This window comes from Acanthisitta chloris, unplaced genomic scaffold, assembly GCF_000695815.1.
Source record: "Acanthisitta chloris isolate BGI_N310 unplaced genomic scaffold, ASM69581v1 scaffold25536, whole genome shotgun sequence".
Taxonomy (NCBI): domain Eukaryota; kingdom Metazoa; phylum Chordata; class Aves; order Passeriformes; family Acanthisittidae; genus Acanthisitta; species Acanthisitta chloris.
In genome coordinates, this window is record NW_008679095.1 from 21,118 (window position 1) to 35,034 (window position 13,917).

The 13,917-nt window shown below is 46.9% G+C and overlaps 1 protein-coding gene across 1 annotated transcript in view; it reads right to left on the minus strand.

Moving 5' to 3' along the window:
- Positions 1-10,450: 10,450 nt before the first annotated feature.
- The window catches only part of ARHGEF4 (Rho guanine nucleotide exchange factor (GEF) 4), a 16,538-nt gene continuing 13,071 nt past the window's right edge, over positions 10,451-13,917 (minus strand). Inside the window, exons 7-10 of the mRNA XM_009077175.1 lie at positions 13,680-13,811; positions 12,487-12,730; positions 11,751-11,828; positions 10,451-10,608 (exon numbers count right to left, since the gene is read on the minus strand). Coding sequence (XP_009075423.1) covers positions 10,451-10,608; positions 11,751-11,828; positions 12,487-12,730; positions 13,680-13,811 — 612 coding nt within the window. The remainder of the gene's footprint in view (positions 10,609-11,750; positions 11,829-12,486; positions 12,731-13,679; positions 13,812-13,917) is intronic.

A 13,917-nucleotide genomic window follows, 5' to 3' on the forward strand; every position in this document is an offset into this window, starting at 1 on the left:
GGAGTGTACTATGCAAGTTAAACGCTTAGGTGCAGTGGTAGATGAAAAAAGTCCTTTATTTTAGTTGAAGTTCTTCCTTGTATTGCTTCATCCACAGAAAAAACCCAACAGAACCAAACCACCACCACCTCTAAGTCCCACCGTGTCTTAGTGTTGTCTGAGGGTAGTTGATGGTACAGATCTGTGCACCAGGGTGCTCAGCATGACTGCTCTCCATGGGGCATTCTGGCTGCACTGCTCCTTGGAATCACTCCCTAGTGCTTCAGCTCAGTATTGTACACTGTTCATTTGGGTTTTGCTTGGATAGGTTGGCACAGCAATCCCATACTACCACCTAATTCTAGGCTTAAACTCATAGCAGGAGTAGTAACTACCACGTCTGTAAATCTGCCATCCTAGCAGTGTGAGCAGTAGTGATGCTTCAGCTGGAGCTTGTGGGCAGGACAGACCATGGCTGCAGCTGGTCAGCACCGATGCCCTAGGCTGTGTTTGTGCACAGGGAATCACTGTGTTCCGTGGGAACAGGCCTGGGCTGCACTGGTGCAGTGTTCCATAGGGAAGTTGGCTCAGCCCAGCCTTCTGCAGCAGGTGTCACTGCAGGAGCTCGGCCGTGCCCCTGGCTGTGAACACTCAAAGCTCCTTCAGATTGTTCTCATTAATTAACGTCAGCTTCCTAATCCTGTATTGTGTCAGCTCTAAGCTTCCTGCAGAGACCCTCCGGTGTGAGGAGGCAGAATGCCACTTGGCAGAAACACCTGCAGCAGAGGTAGGGTAGGCTGTGCATCAGGGCTCACCGGGAGTTGAATTGGTTCTGAGATCTCCAGAGGGGTGAGGACTCTCAGCAGACTGTGTGCACCTCTGGGGGTGCTGAGGGTGTGTTGTAGAGGGAAGAGGAACAGTGCTTACCTGGGGACAAGGAAACATTCTCTTGTGTGGATTGACTATAACACTGAAACATCTGAATTTCACAGGTAGTGAGGTGATTCTTAAAAGCATTCTAAACAATTTATGGGCTCTGAAGTTTCAACATCAAGAAAGTGAACGTGGCTTTTCTAAACCGTTGTGACTTTTGGGCACTTAGCAGGCAAACTGGGAAAGCTTTTTTAGCTGGCTGCTGTACAGACTTGTTTTAAGTAGAATGGATTTGTTAGTGGGGTTTTTTTTAATTGTAATGCTATTATTGGCTGCCCTCCTGTCTAAGATTTGAAAAAGTGAGTGCATGCAATGGAAGTACAAGAGGCCCAGTAATAGTTCTCCATGTTTGTTATGAGATAGACACAGGTTTCCTTCTAATGACTTTTTTTAAAACTGTCTTAGGAACAGTTGTATTGGTACTTTTTTTTTTAAGTTTAGGTCAATGTTGTCTTCCAGAATAAGTTTTAAGGCATCACTCACTCCTGCATTGAACTATCGCATCAACACCAAGAGTGGAGATTCCATTCTGAGCCAGTTCAATTGTGAAAATTCATACTTTTTTATTTTTTATGCAATTCAATGAGTAGATGAGCTCAGATTTAAATTCTTAAAAGCACGTTTATTGTAACAAGAATTGTTATGTATTAATACTTCAGTTTTCAATAAAGATTGACTTGTGTTGCTTATTGTGGTTTTGTTCCTATTGTCTTTGGTGAAATCCTTACAGAAAAGATTCTGTGGCTGGAGCACAGTACAGTACATTTAAACTCTTTAAGCTAATGAAATGTGGTGATTAATTGAAGCAAAGCAAAACATTGAAATGGGTCAAGTGACTTTTCTCAATAAGGTTTCTTAATGGCTAAGGAAACACAGTGGTAAAGGCTCCCCAGTGGGGAATAAGCTGCTCTGAGCTGCCCTGTCTGAGATCTGCAACCCTGCCACATTCCTTTTTGGGGCATTTCTGGGGTTTGAGGGGTTTATTACTTTATTTTATAGCTTATAGCAAGGGAAATGGAACAGATGTAATTTGACAATACTTCAGCATTTGCTTGGTACCAGATCAATGCTATTTCACAGGTGACAGGCCCTGAGCAGAAAGCTGTTAATCAGTGTCTTGAGTGTTGCCCAGAAGGAAAGGAATTGGGAAGTGAGGTGAGGGTAATTATTACAGTTCTTTGGTGTGTGGGTGGTTAAAGCACTAATGCTAAAATGGAATTGTGTGTATTTCAGGGGAACAGAACTGTACTCCTGGAACTAACTGGCTATTTGCATTTATTGTAGGTTTCCAAAAATAACAATCAGTTTCCTGGTAGCATTCCTGGGAAAAGCAACACTTGGAAGAGGAATGTGTAACATGACTGCATCGATCTGCAGGAATAGCATTTGGTTCTCCAGATTATCAGTACCGGTGGTTTTTGTTAGTCAGTTGAGTAGTTGAGCTGCTAAAATTGTAGCACTGGGAACTACCTGTGGTTTTTGTTAGTCAGTTGAGTAGCTGAGCTGCTAAAATTGTAGCACTGGGAATCCCATGGACAGATTTTTTTTCTGTCTGTTTTACCTCAGGCTAGTTGCTGGTCAATTTTTTTTCTGTGTGTTTTACCTCAGGCTAGTTGCTGGTCACTTACCCTGGGATTGCTTTCATGTTACAAGGGGATAGGCTTGGGGGTGTTTTGCAGAGCACTGGAGCTGATGAAAATTCATAATTCTCAGCCAGTGGGTTGCTGGAATCTGGGATGCTATAAAGGGAAACAGTGTTCTGCTGAGTGGAGCTGATCACTTGGACTAGGGGGATCCTGGTGTATCTGCTTTCGGGGTCTGTTGCTGTGAAACACAACTTTATACTGTATTCCACACAGTAAGAATGTGGTACTGAACTCTGTATGTGGGGGTTCTTGCAGGTTTGTTTTAAACGTGTCCATGGAACTCCCAAAACAATGGGTCAGTAATGGTTTGGTTTTTCCCTCTTCCCAGATTCATTTTTGCAGTGACATTGTGATGCATGTTATTCTCCACTCATTTACTGGTAAGTCAGGTACTTGCTGTGAAGGTTAGATGTATTGATAAGAAGTTCCATCGTTTTGGGGGCAGCTTTGAATGTGTGAGAGCAGCCAGAGAGCCCCTTCCAGGAAGGCATCTGCTCAGTTGCATATTGTCAGAAATAAGGCAGGAAGTTTGGAGTTTCAAGTTTGCCTGTAACTAATCATGGGCAAACCAAAAGTTTTCCATTTCTAACATCTTGCTTTAGATTCTAAACTTCATGGCTCGCTGTAAACAAAGTCAGGTAACAGAAATAGTTTTGTTGGTGAGCTGGGAATTTTTCTGTGTAGGAAGTGTCAGTCACAGTGCTAGAGTAGGTGTTTCTGCATTACATGGATGAAATGCTTGACCTGCGTGTGGGAGGCTAAGTGCTCCTCCTGTGTTTTATTTCAATATCCATCAGGCTATTAGCTATCCTGTCTTATCCATTAGCTATCTTGTATTAATTGTCCAGAATAGAGTGGGGGCCATGTCCCACTTTAAAATGAACATAAAATTGTACAGCAGCAAGAGCTCCTGGGTGGCTGTAGGAAGTTGTGTGTCACAGAGAGAATGGCAGACCTAGAGGGAAGACTCTGGAGCCTTGTGGGTACAAATAACCTACAGTAGCTCGGCTGTGTCAGCTTAAATTACCACAGCTCTACTTACATTTTTGGGGCTATATTGTATATATATTTACATTTAGGGACTATTTTGTAGTTGTTTACAATAGCTTTTTCTTTTCTGGGCGAGAAGGGTAAAATACATGGACAAATGGATGCTTCAGAAAGAGGTAGGGAAACACACCTTCCCTCAGTTTGCTTTTGCCAGCCTTATAGCAATTGCAGTCATGTGAACTTCCTAGATGTGTTCAAATGCAGTACCTTCTGGTTCAGTGCATGAATGCTGATGTGCTGTAGCTGGGGGTAGGGTTTTTCTTGAGGGTGTGATTTTGATGGCAAGGATATTGTTTTAGATTGCTGGAGGTTAAAGGAAAAAAGACCCCACAAATTATTATCAAGGTAATGGGTGGGGGCAGGCAGGCTGCTACTTCTTAGAAAAGGGGAAGAAGCAGGTGTTGCAAGATAGAAGGAACTTCTAAGCAGAATACTGTTACATAGCTCTGTGTGATTTTGGCAGATTATAAAGGTTGATTTTGTATACTCAGGAGTTAGTGTTCTGTAGGAGGATGATAGAATTAGACAAAGAGTAAAGTTGATAGCTTGTTTATTTCCCATCTCACAAATGTATATGTAAGCAGTCACAAAGGTACAGAGGTCTGGGGGAAGTGTCACAGGGGTTCACTTGGCACAGTCTGTGGACCAGGGAGTTGCTTTGGTAGCAGAGTTGTGCAAGAAGCAGCTCAGTACGTGCGGACAGGAGAGGTGCAGTTGCAGGAAGGGAGATGGCAGGAGTGGTAAGCAAAAGGAACAAGCAGCCTGCATTTTCCCTAGAGCTGCCAGCACTGCCAAAGCCATGGGATTTCAGTCATGTAACTTGTTGTTAAGGAAACGTGGGAGACATGAGGAGAAATAAAGTGTGGTATGAGGTGTTAATCCCGAGACAGGACAAGCTGGGAAAGAGCACCCTTTAGCTTCTCCTGAGCCTGTGTGGCTGTGAGTGTAAAGGCAAGTGAATCCAGGCTGCTGCTGTTCTGGAGCATGTGGTAGGCCCCTGTGATCCCCTAGCTTGCCTAGCACTCAGCAAGAAAATGCAGGAGGCATTGTCTTCTCCCATGGCACACTGCTGAGTGCCACCTTGCGCTGGCTTCGCTCTGAAACAAGCTGCATTAATTGTCTCTGCTGCTTGGAAGAGTGATTCCCTCCCCAGCACTATCAGACCGAAAGAACACCACCGTGCCTTCATTGGGTTAAAATCAGCTGAAAACACTTCAATTTTTTTCCAGTTAATTTATCTCCATTTCCAAAGCTGTTATTCTTTAACCCATTACTTGCCTGAAGGCCTGATCCTACAGCTTTGCCCAGGCTGGAAGCTCTGGGACAGGGAGTTCTGCTGTCAGGCTGTACAGGACATGATAGTTGAGACTTGGGATCATACCAGTGTGGTGCAGCTGGTGTCAGCAGCAGTGGCATGTCCTGCTAACTTTGGTTGGAAACATGAGCAGCAGCAGGCACAGGCTGAGACTTCAGCAGCTGGATGAGATGTGAACAGTACTGTACACGTTCACTGGCCAAATGGGCATTGCAATGCCATAGCCCTCATTAGCAGGTGTATGGTGCAACTTGACAGGAGAGTTAAAACAGTTGAAGTAGGAACAGTACAGAAGGAATCGGCACTTGCTGGATGCTGTCCCACCTCCCAGGTGCTGACAGAGCTCCCCAGCAGTCTGGGTGGTGAGTGGTACAGTACTTGTTCAAAACACTGATCCTTACATAGCAGTCCTGCCTCTGATGTTTTTAATGCTGCTGGTACATGAAGATGTGCTTCCACTACAGCAGCTCTGGAGGAGCACAGTCTGATATTGTGACATACGTTGCAAAAAATGAAAGGCCTTTTTATTTTTAAAAAAGTAACTTCTGTCCTTCGGGCATCCCAAGCGATGTAGCATTTTCAGTCTGAAGCTGAGTCTCTGGAGTGCCTGTTCCTCACAGGTGCCTTGGTTCTCAGTAGTCCCAGTTGGTGATGGTGAGGCCTGGCTCCCTGATGTTTTTTGGGAAGCTCTTGGGACACCCAGGTCTCGGTGGTCAGCCACTGTTGGTTCTGGGTGACAGTGCCATGCTGGCTTTGTGCAGCAGTGTCTGAGACAGTGGGAATCACCTGCAGCATCCAGCAGTGAGGCAGTGGGCTAGGCTGGTCAGGAACAGGCCCCGTCCCCCGACACACCACTGTTCTCCTGGTTACAGGCAAGCCACCAAAGGGATTCAACGCTGCTTTGAGGGAGCTTTTCTCTTTACAGGGATTGATCTAGTTATTTTGAGTTAGTACAAAGACAGTTTGTACTGGTTTTGATGCTATCAGAACTTGAGCAGTGTATACACCCACCTTGTCTGAAGCAGTTATTCCAAATTAATAGTTGAAATGAGGAGGTGTCCCTGCCCATGGCAGGGAGTGTTGGGACTAGATGGATCTGTAAGATCTATTCCAACCACTAAATTTTATGATTCTATGATTTTGGTTTTGTCAGAGCAGAATCTGCACTATTGAGCAGCCACTGGTTCTCTTGACTTCAGCTTCAGCAAATCATTCTTTTGATTTGTTTCATGTGCTTTACGTAAGTCTATGTCTTACTTGACCAAGTGAAATTAGGGCAGATTTAGCTCATTAAGAAACATAGCTTTCCACAGGGAGCTTCCTAAATGGATAGCTACAGAGGAGACAGATAGAGACAACACCCCTGAAAAAACCCACCCCTGGGTCAAATCTTGTCCCTTTATGTAACTCAGGTGTAGAAGTTTTAGAATTTTGGAGTAGTTAGGATGGTTCTACCCTGAAATTCAGAAGGATTAGTGCTGTTGAGACCCAGGTCAAGAGCTTCAGTTTGTTTCACATGAAAAATGCTTGTTTCTGGCCTATGTAGAAGGTTCATATCCAGAGGAGTTGGGTACTGGCATATCACAGCTCTGCTTATTCATGGTTCACATGCACACTTCTAGCAAAGCTGGGAAGGTGGTGGTGTCTATTTAGCTCAGAGAACTTGGCAGAGGCTGTACTTGATCTGCTGTTTATGTGCCAGAAAGCCTTTTATTACAAGTTTAGCTGATTCCTTTGTGAACCTGCACACTGTGCTTTCTGACCTACACATGGTCCCTGGTTACTGTTCATTGGCAGAACTGTGTGAGTGACTCCATTGGAAATCATAGAATCATGGAATTTTAGGTGCTGGAAATAGACCTTACAAATCATCTAGTGCCAAGCCCCCCTGCCCTGGGCAGGGACATTCCCTCTAGACCAGGTTGCTCAAGGCTCATCCAGCCTGGCTGTGAACACTGCCAGGGTTCGGGCAGCCACCGGCTACCTAAAGCTTTTTTCTAACAGCTAACCTAAACTTCCCCTCCTTCAGGTTGAACCTGTTACCCCTTGTCCTATCACTGCAGTTCCTAACACAGAGTCCCTCTCCAGCTCCCCTGGAGCCCCTTCAGACCTGAAAAGTTGCTATGAGGTCACACTGCCTTCTCCAAGCCAAACCCCAGCTCCCTCAGCCTGTCTTCACAGGGGAGATGCTCCAGTCCTATTACCAACTTTGTGGCCTCCTCTGGACTTGTTCCAACAGTTCCATGTCCTTCCTGTGTTGAGGCACCAGAACTGCACACAGCATTCCAGGTGGGGCTCATGAGAGCAAAGGGGGAGAATCACCTGTTTCAACCTGCTGGCCACACTCCTGTGGATGGCTTCATCCAGGGTGAGGAGGAGGGAAGTTGTGTTGGTTAGTTTGCCACCGCTGTCTGACACGTAATAGACTTTGCCATTTAATGATTAACTTGGGGGATGACATGACTTTTGAATGTGTAATCACTTAAACCCAATGGAGGTTGCAGATATCTGATACCGTTTGTTCAGGAAGCTCTGGGGGTTGTGGTTGGAGACTCGGGTAGTAGTGCTGGGTAGGAAACAAAGGATGTGTTTGTGATGACATTGTCTTTCAAGCAGTCTGTGGAGTGGGTGTGTGGAACACAGTGGGGTTGAGCCTTACCTGTTTGTCAGTGTCACTGCTGTAACTCTGCTGCTTTCAGTGTGCTCAGCTTTCGTGCCTGAGCTCAGCCGTGCGTAGAGGGGTTGGATCCTAGCTCCAAAGGTGATGTGCAAGGCTAGAAACCCAACTGAGGGCACTTGAAAAAAGTTCTGATAGTCCAGTGGAGAATGTATTTCTCTCTACCAGCTGTATTTAACGCTTCATGAACTGGGCTGCTCTGTGGCCAGAGGAGTCTGGTTTGGCACTTAAACATTTGAGTTCTGGAAAAAGGTGTGTCTGTAGATGACTGTGCACTGGGCAGAGATGAAGTCAGTTCTGGAAGAGGTAAGCAGTGATGTGGTAGCTTAAACCACTCAATGCATATTTACTGTTTGGAGTATTGCTGCACAGAGAATTGCCAGTTCCTGTGTGCGTTTCAGCGGGGGAAGCCAGGGCACTGTTAATGTCACAGCTGCTGCACTCCAGGGTCCTGTGCCACTGTCACCCTCCTTCTCTCAGGAGACAGGTGAGGATTTCTACTGGAGTGACTTCTGTGTAGATGTAAGGCTGTGAGTGTATTAAGCAATACACTGATTCAAAACAGATCAGATGTTGCAGCAAGGGGAACTTTGAATAGATGTCAGCACTTGGTTCCTGATGGGGAGAGTGAGGTTTTGAACAGGAACACAAAGAGGTTTTGGGGAATCTCCACCCTTGAACACATGCAGACAGCAACTGCACAAGATCATGAGGAACCTTATGCACCTTCACGAACTGGTCATACTTAGAGGATGTGTGTGTGTATTGGGGCAGAGGGATTGTGTCCCCTCCCGTACTACAAAGCGGATGATTAACTGAGAAAATTGATCAACAAATTTTTCTTCCTGGCCAATCAAAACAAACATGCCATGGATAAGGGAAGGAGGGTGCAGACACTAAGGGTAAACACAAACGTTGACAATTGCTTTCTGTTTCTGAGATGTGCTGGCTGCAACTGTCTGATGTTCCTGTGTGTGTCTGTGTCAGGGTCTCTCTTGGGCTCTCCCTCTCTCCCCTCTTGGTGTTTGTGTGGGTGTCTGTTGGGGTGTCTGTCAGTGCCTGTGTGTTGGTGTCTCTGGGCCTGTGTGCACGTGTGTGTGTTTGTGTGTTGCAAGGGACATTACGCCAGTACTGCTGTAGCTGCCTGATCTCAATGGCTTCTTAGTCTGATTTTTCTTCCATCTTTCCCCTTACCCTCCAGTATTGACACCCTCCTCTCCAGTGCAGAGTGTTCCCAGTGACCAGCAACCCTCTAGTCCAGTCTGTGTCCCTGGCTGTCCCCCCCACAGGATTGCTGCTCTGAGGGTAACCTTCTAGCCAAGCAGTCCTTGAGCTGCAAGAGCAGAATCTCCACAGGAACACTGAAGAGAAACAAATTCACACAGATAGACATGTTGGAGACAAACACAGGCTGAGAGTCACTTTTACAAGTTTCTTTATGAAATTAAATGTTGCCCCTAGTCTGGGGGGAAGATATAGTGCAAGAAGGACTTTATACATGCTACTGAATTCAGATATCCCTGGATGACCAGACTTCAGTCAGCTACAGCATCAACAAACACTGGATCTGTGAGCTCTGCAGACAGTTAGTGCTCACTCACACTAGCATCAAGCTGGAATGAGCAGGTGTCTTCCTTCCACTGTCATGGGATGTCTCCTAAGCTAGGGAATTCAGTCAGTATGGCTTCTAACTCTTGCTATGGTAAGGCAAATCTTTCTTTTTGATAACCAAGTTTTATATTAATTCTTTTGGCCACAGTTTGAAACTTGGGTACTTAAAGTGAGGCTCTTTATGCCAAATTTAGGCCTTTTTAAAGTGGTTCTCAGTTTCTGAAAATGTCAGTAACACCCTTAAATTTGAGGGTCTGTGGGAGTTTGCATAACAATCAGGTTTCAGCAGACACTGACTTCTGGAAGCTAAGTTTGCAAATATTGACCTTTCTTAAAAAAAAAAAAAAAAAAGGAAAAATTAAACAGACAAAACAGGCATCAAGTTAACAACATCTGACAAGAACAATTACAGACTTACAAAATACACAGTTCTGATTTTTACCATAAATAAAACACATTACAAACAATGAGCATTTTCATTGGCCAGGAAATATGGCAGAATGATGGAGAGACAATCTAAGGAATTGAGTATGGTATTAATTAGGCACATTTTTTTCTCTAACTTACGTAACTCAAACCCACTAGAGAGATTCTTGAGCTTGCCTCGTGCTGCAGGTTGGCACAGTTTAACGTACGACAGCGTTCACCAGTGGTGTTGGACTAGAGGAAAGGAGGAGGTCACAGTGCAGTGCTCACTGTGCTCCGAGTGCCTGCAAGGGCTGACTGAGTTAGCTGGACACGTGGGAGGCTCAGGTCTCTGAGGACACGGGGCTGGGCACAGGAGAAGAGTTTATGGCCCTCCCAGACAATGCACTGTCAGTGACTCTGAAGGTTGTTCTGGGCAGGGCAGTGGCCGTGGGGCCGGTGGGTGTATGAGCTGCCATCCCCTCTGGCAGCTGCCAGACAGCAGTGGTGCTCACAGTTGGAAGGAGTGAGTCGAAGTACAGCTGACAAGCCAAATCACTTCAGCTGGAGCATGTCAGGCTCCCTCCTGTGAGCTCCTCCTGGAGATTTGCCCGTCGGGCGCTGTGCAGGGCTGGTCCCCGGGACTGGCACGACACTCGCAGTGTCCCCGCAGAGCCAGCGCGGTCAGTCGGGCTGCAAAATAAATAGGGAAGGCAGGAGCACACGTGCCATCCTCTGTAAACAAAGGATTGGAAGAAGCTGGGCTCCACCTCCCAGGACTCATGGCTAAAGTGCTTTCTCAGAAGGGGTTCAGGCACACGCACGGGGTTGTCCTCATTTCCGGAAGGGTGTCAGCCTGCTGATGTTCTGCCAGAAGTTCGAGGGCTTGCGCTTGGGCTCAGCCAGCATGAACACCTGCTGCTGGGGGAGCGTGGTGGGCAGCGTGGGATGCTTCTGCCGCATCAGGAAGTCGTAGTATGGCCTGGTGACAGCTGCGTTGAGGAGGAGATGGGAAGTGGGTTAGTTGAGCACAGCTCCCTCCCCACCCTGTCCTCCCCCTGTCCCCATCAAAGCTGCAGTGTGTGAACTGAGTGTTACCCTTCCTTTAGTTTATCCTTACTTACAGCACTGCTTTTCAGGATTAGAGCTGATGCTGTCAGAAATGTGCCTGCCATCACAACAGCAGGGCTAAAGAGCTGCAGCTCATCACTAATGACAAACCTAACTGGTGCCTCTGGCTGTGCTGGGAGAAGCAGCTGCTGTGCAAGTGCTGCTGTTGCCTGTTTCAACATCCTGCACTGGATTTCTGAGTAGGAATGGTCAGTGTCTGCCCAGTGGACAGGACAGGCTTGGCTTGGGTCTCTTAATGCTTAAGGGCTTTGCCCTGTTAGAGAGGTTTGGCCTTCTTCCAAACTTCCCTCAGTTTGCAGCCAAATCTTACTGCTGACCTATTTTGAAATTTAGCCAAGCTTCCTTGTTGTGGCTGGGATTTCAGTGCTGGCTGGTACCACCAAGGGGATGTGGTTGCCTCTCTGTGGGTTCAGAGGAAAGCAAGTGGCACCTCCTCCTCTGAACAGAGAGAAGGGGAAGGTAGCATCGTCAGCCAACTGCACGGTAGGCACAGGAACCTTCCTTTTTGTTGCTTGAGTTCACACTCCCCTGGCTGCTGCTAAATTGTCCTTGTCTCTGACAGGTTTAACAGCTCTGTTCAGGCATGGTACCTACCCTGGCACCCTGCCCAAGTGGCAGGTTTCAGAGCATCTTCCACAGACACAACTGCCCAGGCAGGAACAGTCACTGCAGCTGTGACCTGCAGGACCCTCTCTGTGTGATGGGATTACTACAAAACTTGTCTTTTGACAAAGGGAATGCCATCCTGCTGCAAGAGCCTGGCTCCTAGGGCGAGGCTGGGCACTGGCCGGTGCGCAGTGCTCAGCGCTCCTGAAGTTGGGAATAGTTTCCTGACCCTGGCCATCTGAATTCACCAGGAACTGTACTGCAGGTTGGCACATCAGAGCTCACCCTCTGGCCTTCTCGAGTGTTTGTTAATGCCACTTCATTGAAACTGTTCCCATGGAGTAAGTACAGAGCCACCCCCATTCTCACAGGGTTCCTGTGTTTGGCTGTGACTCACCCTTGGGCTTCCCAGCATGGTGCTGCTTGCTGGCATTCAGCATTGCCTGCTTTTTCTGCACCTCAGTGATTGAAAAACCTGGAAGAGAAAATAGAGTTTGGCAGTAGCTGGTCATCATTTCGTATCTCAGGGGAAGACAGTAAGGGAAACACAGGGGTAGGCAAATGCCTGAGGTGAAAGTTCATGGGCTACACTTACTCCCAAGGCTGGAAGGGCACAGCCTGCTCCCTCCAGCCTGTGCTATGCTGCACAACTCTCCCCATCTCTCATGCAAGATTTATTGCCCTTCACCCCACACTTTGCTGAAAGTTGTGGCTGAAGTCTTACTAGATCACAGTAGTCTGAATTAAGGAAGATTTGGACAAAACAACTCAAACCCTCTCTGACAGTGAGAACCCTCAACTGAACCTGTTCTGTATATACCTACAGGTTGGGTGCTCACACTGTACTACAGAACAGTGGAACCTATTTGTAATGTATTTACTGTTTTGTCAGCCCTGCCTGAACTCATTTGAGACACGTTAGCCTCCCTGAGGACACACTGCTCCTGGTGGTTTGCTGTTTTTAATTACACAGATTCATTCAGAATGTGCAATTCAGCAGCCAGAGCTGGGCTGGAGAATGGACTGGCTTCCCTGCCCTTGCCCTCCCAGGCATTGGCTGCTTGGTAAAAAAAAAGGAAAAGAGCCCACAAAAATGAAAACCCTACTGTCCTACAGCACTGCTCTTTCCATACCTGTCTCCTGGTCGAGCTGCACCTGCCTCCTTTCGTTTTCAAACGCCTTCAGCCAGCGCTGCTTCTGCTCAGGCTTTTTTGCACAGAATAAATGGACTTCCTCAGTGTCTCGGCAGTGCAGCTTAAATGCATTTTTCACACTGATATTGAAGTCCTTGTCCTTCCCATCTTCCACATCCAGTATTTCCATGTCATCCATGTTGATCCGACTCTTGTAGTACAAGATGTCCCTGCGCAGAAGGTCCTGGAAGAGAGGTCACACCAGATGTTGCTGTTTCTTGTCCTAAAGAGTCATTTCCTTTGATATGATGGGGTGGTTCCAGTCTGGGCACTGGATGTGACTCTGTGGCACTGCAGAGTGCTGAGCTGCTGTGGGCACTGCTGTCAGTGAGGGACCCACATGGTTTGTTCTGGCAGTGGGGCCAGGACAGGCAGTGTGTCCTGTTGGGTGTATCTGCTGACCTGAAGCTCTGAACGAGAAGATTCCCAAATCCTCATTAAGCCTCTGACAGGAAACACTATTTGAGTTCTCCAGTTCCAGTTAGAAAGCAAAACAAATCCTAATTAGCTCTTGGGTTTTGTGTTGACAATGAAAAGTAACTGTCAGAACAGTGAAAAGGCATGAGGGGTTCATGGCTAGGTTACCTGGAGCTACCTGCATAATAGGCAGAAAATCATTGGCATATTCAGGTCTGACATTCCAGAGGCAGATACCTCTCAGTGGCTCCATAAAGGAGGAGCTCTTTTATTACTTAGATTAGGCAAAAGAGCACAGGCTGTACTTAGACTTACGTGTGATTTTAGCAGGGGCTTCCTGCCTGCCAAGGCCTACAGCCCAGCATGAAGCTGCAGGTACCTTCTGAATCTGATCTCAGGTGGAAATGCAGTTGGAAAATAAGATATTCAAAAGAAAATGGGTGACAGTGCTCATACTCCAGTTGTGTGAAATAGCCCCACACACCAACCCCAGGAGTAGTGCGATGCTTTTCTCTTGCTATGAGAATTAGGCTAGTGGCATTGCTGTGTTCAGGGGCACAGAACACCCCAGGACATCAGGGACAATACTGCAATGAACACACAGAGGAGTCTTGGTGCCAGGAGCACGTGATGCCAGGAAGTGTTAAGGGTGGAGAGGGAGCTCACTGAAATTCTTCAGCACTAGTAACCAGCATTCATGCCTGGCTGGGGGTTACCTTCTTGCAGCAGACAAGCTGGTGGTCGAAGAGGAAGAACATCCTCTGTTGGCTCTTGGCTTGAGGGTGAGAGATTTTGGTTAATTCTCCAGAATAGATGAGTTCTGAGCTTCTGACGAGGACATCTTCACCCTGAGAACAGCACAAAGAACGGGTTGGTCTCAGCCATCTGAAAACGGGGCAAGAAATAAGCCTGGAGTCTCATAGGAGAATCTCAGCTTGGCTGAGGTGCCTGAAT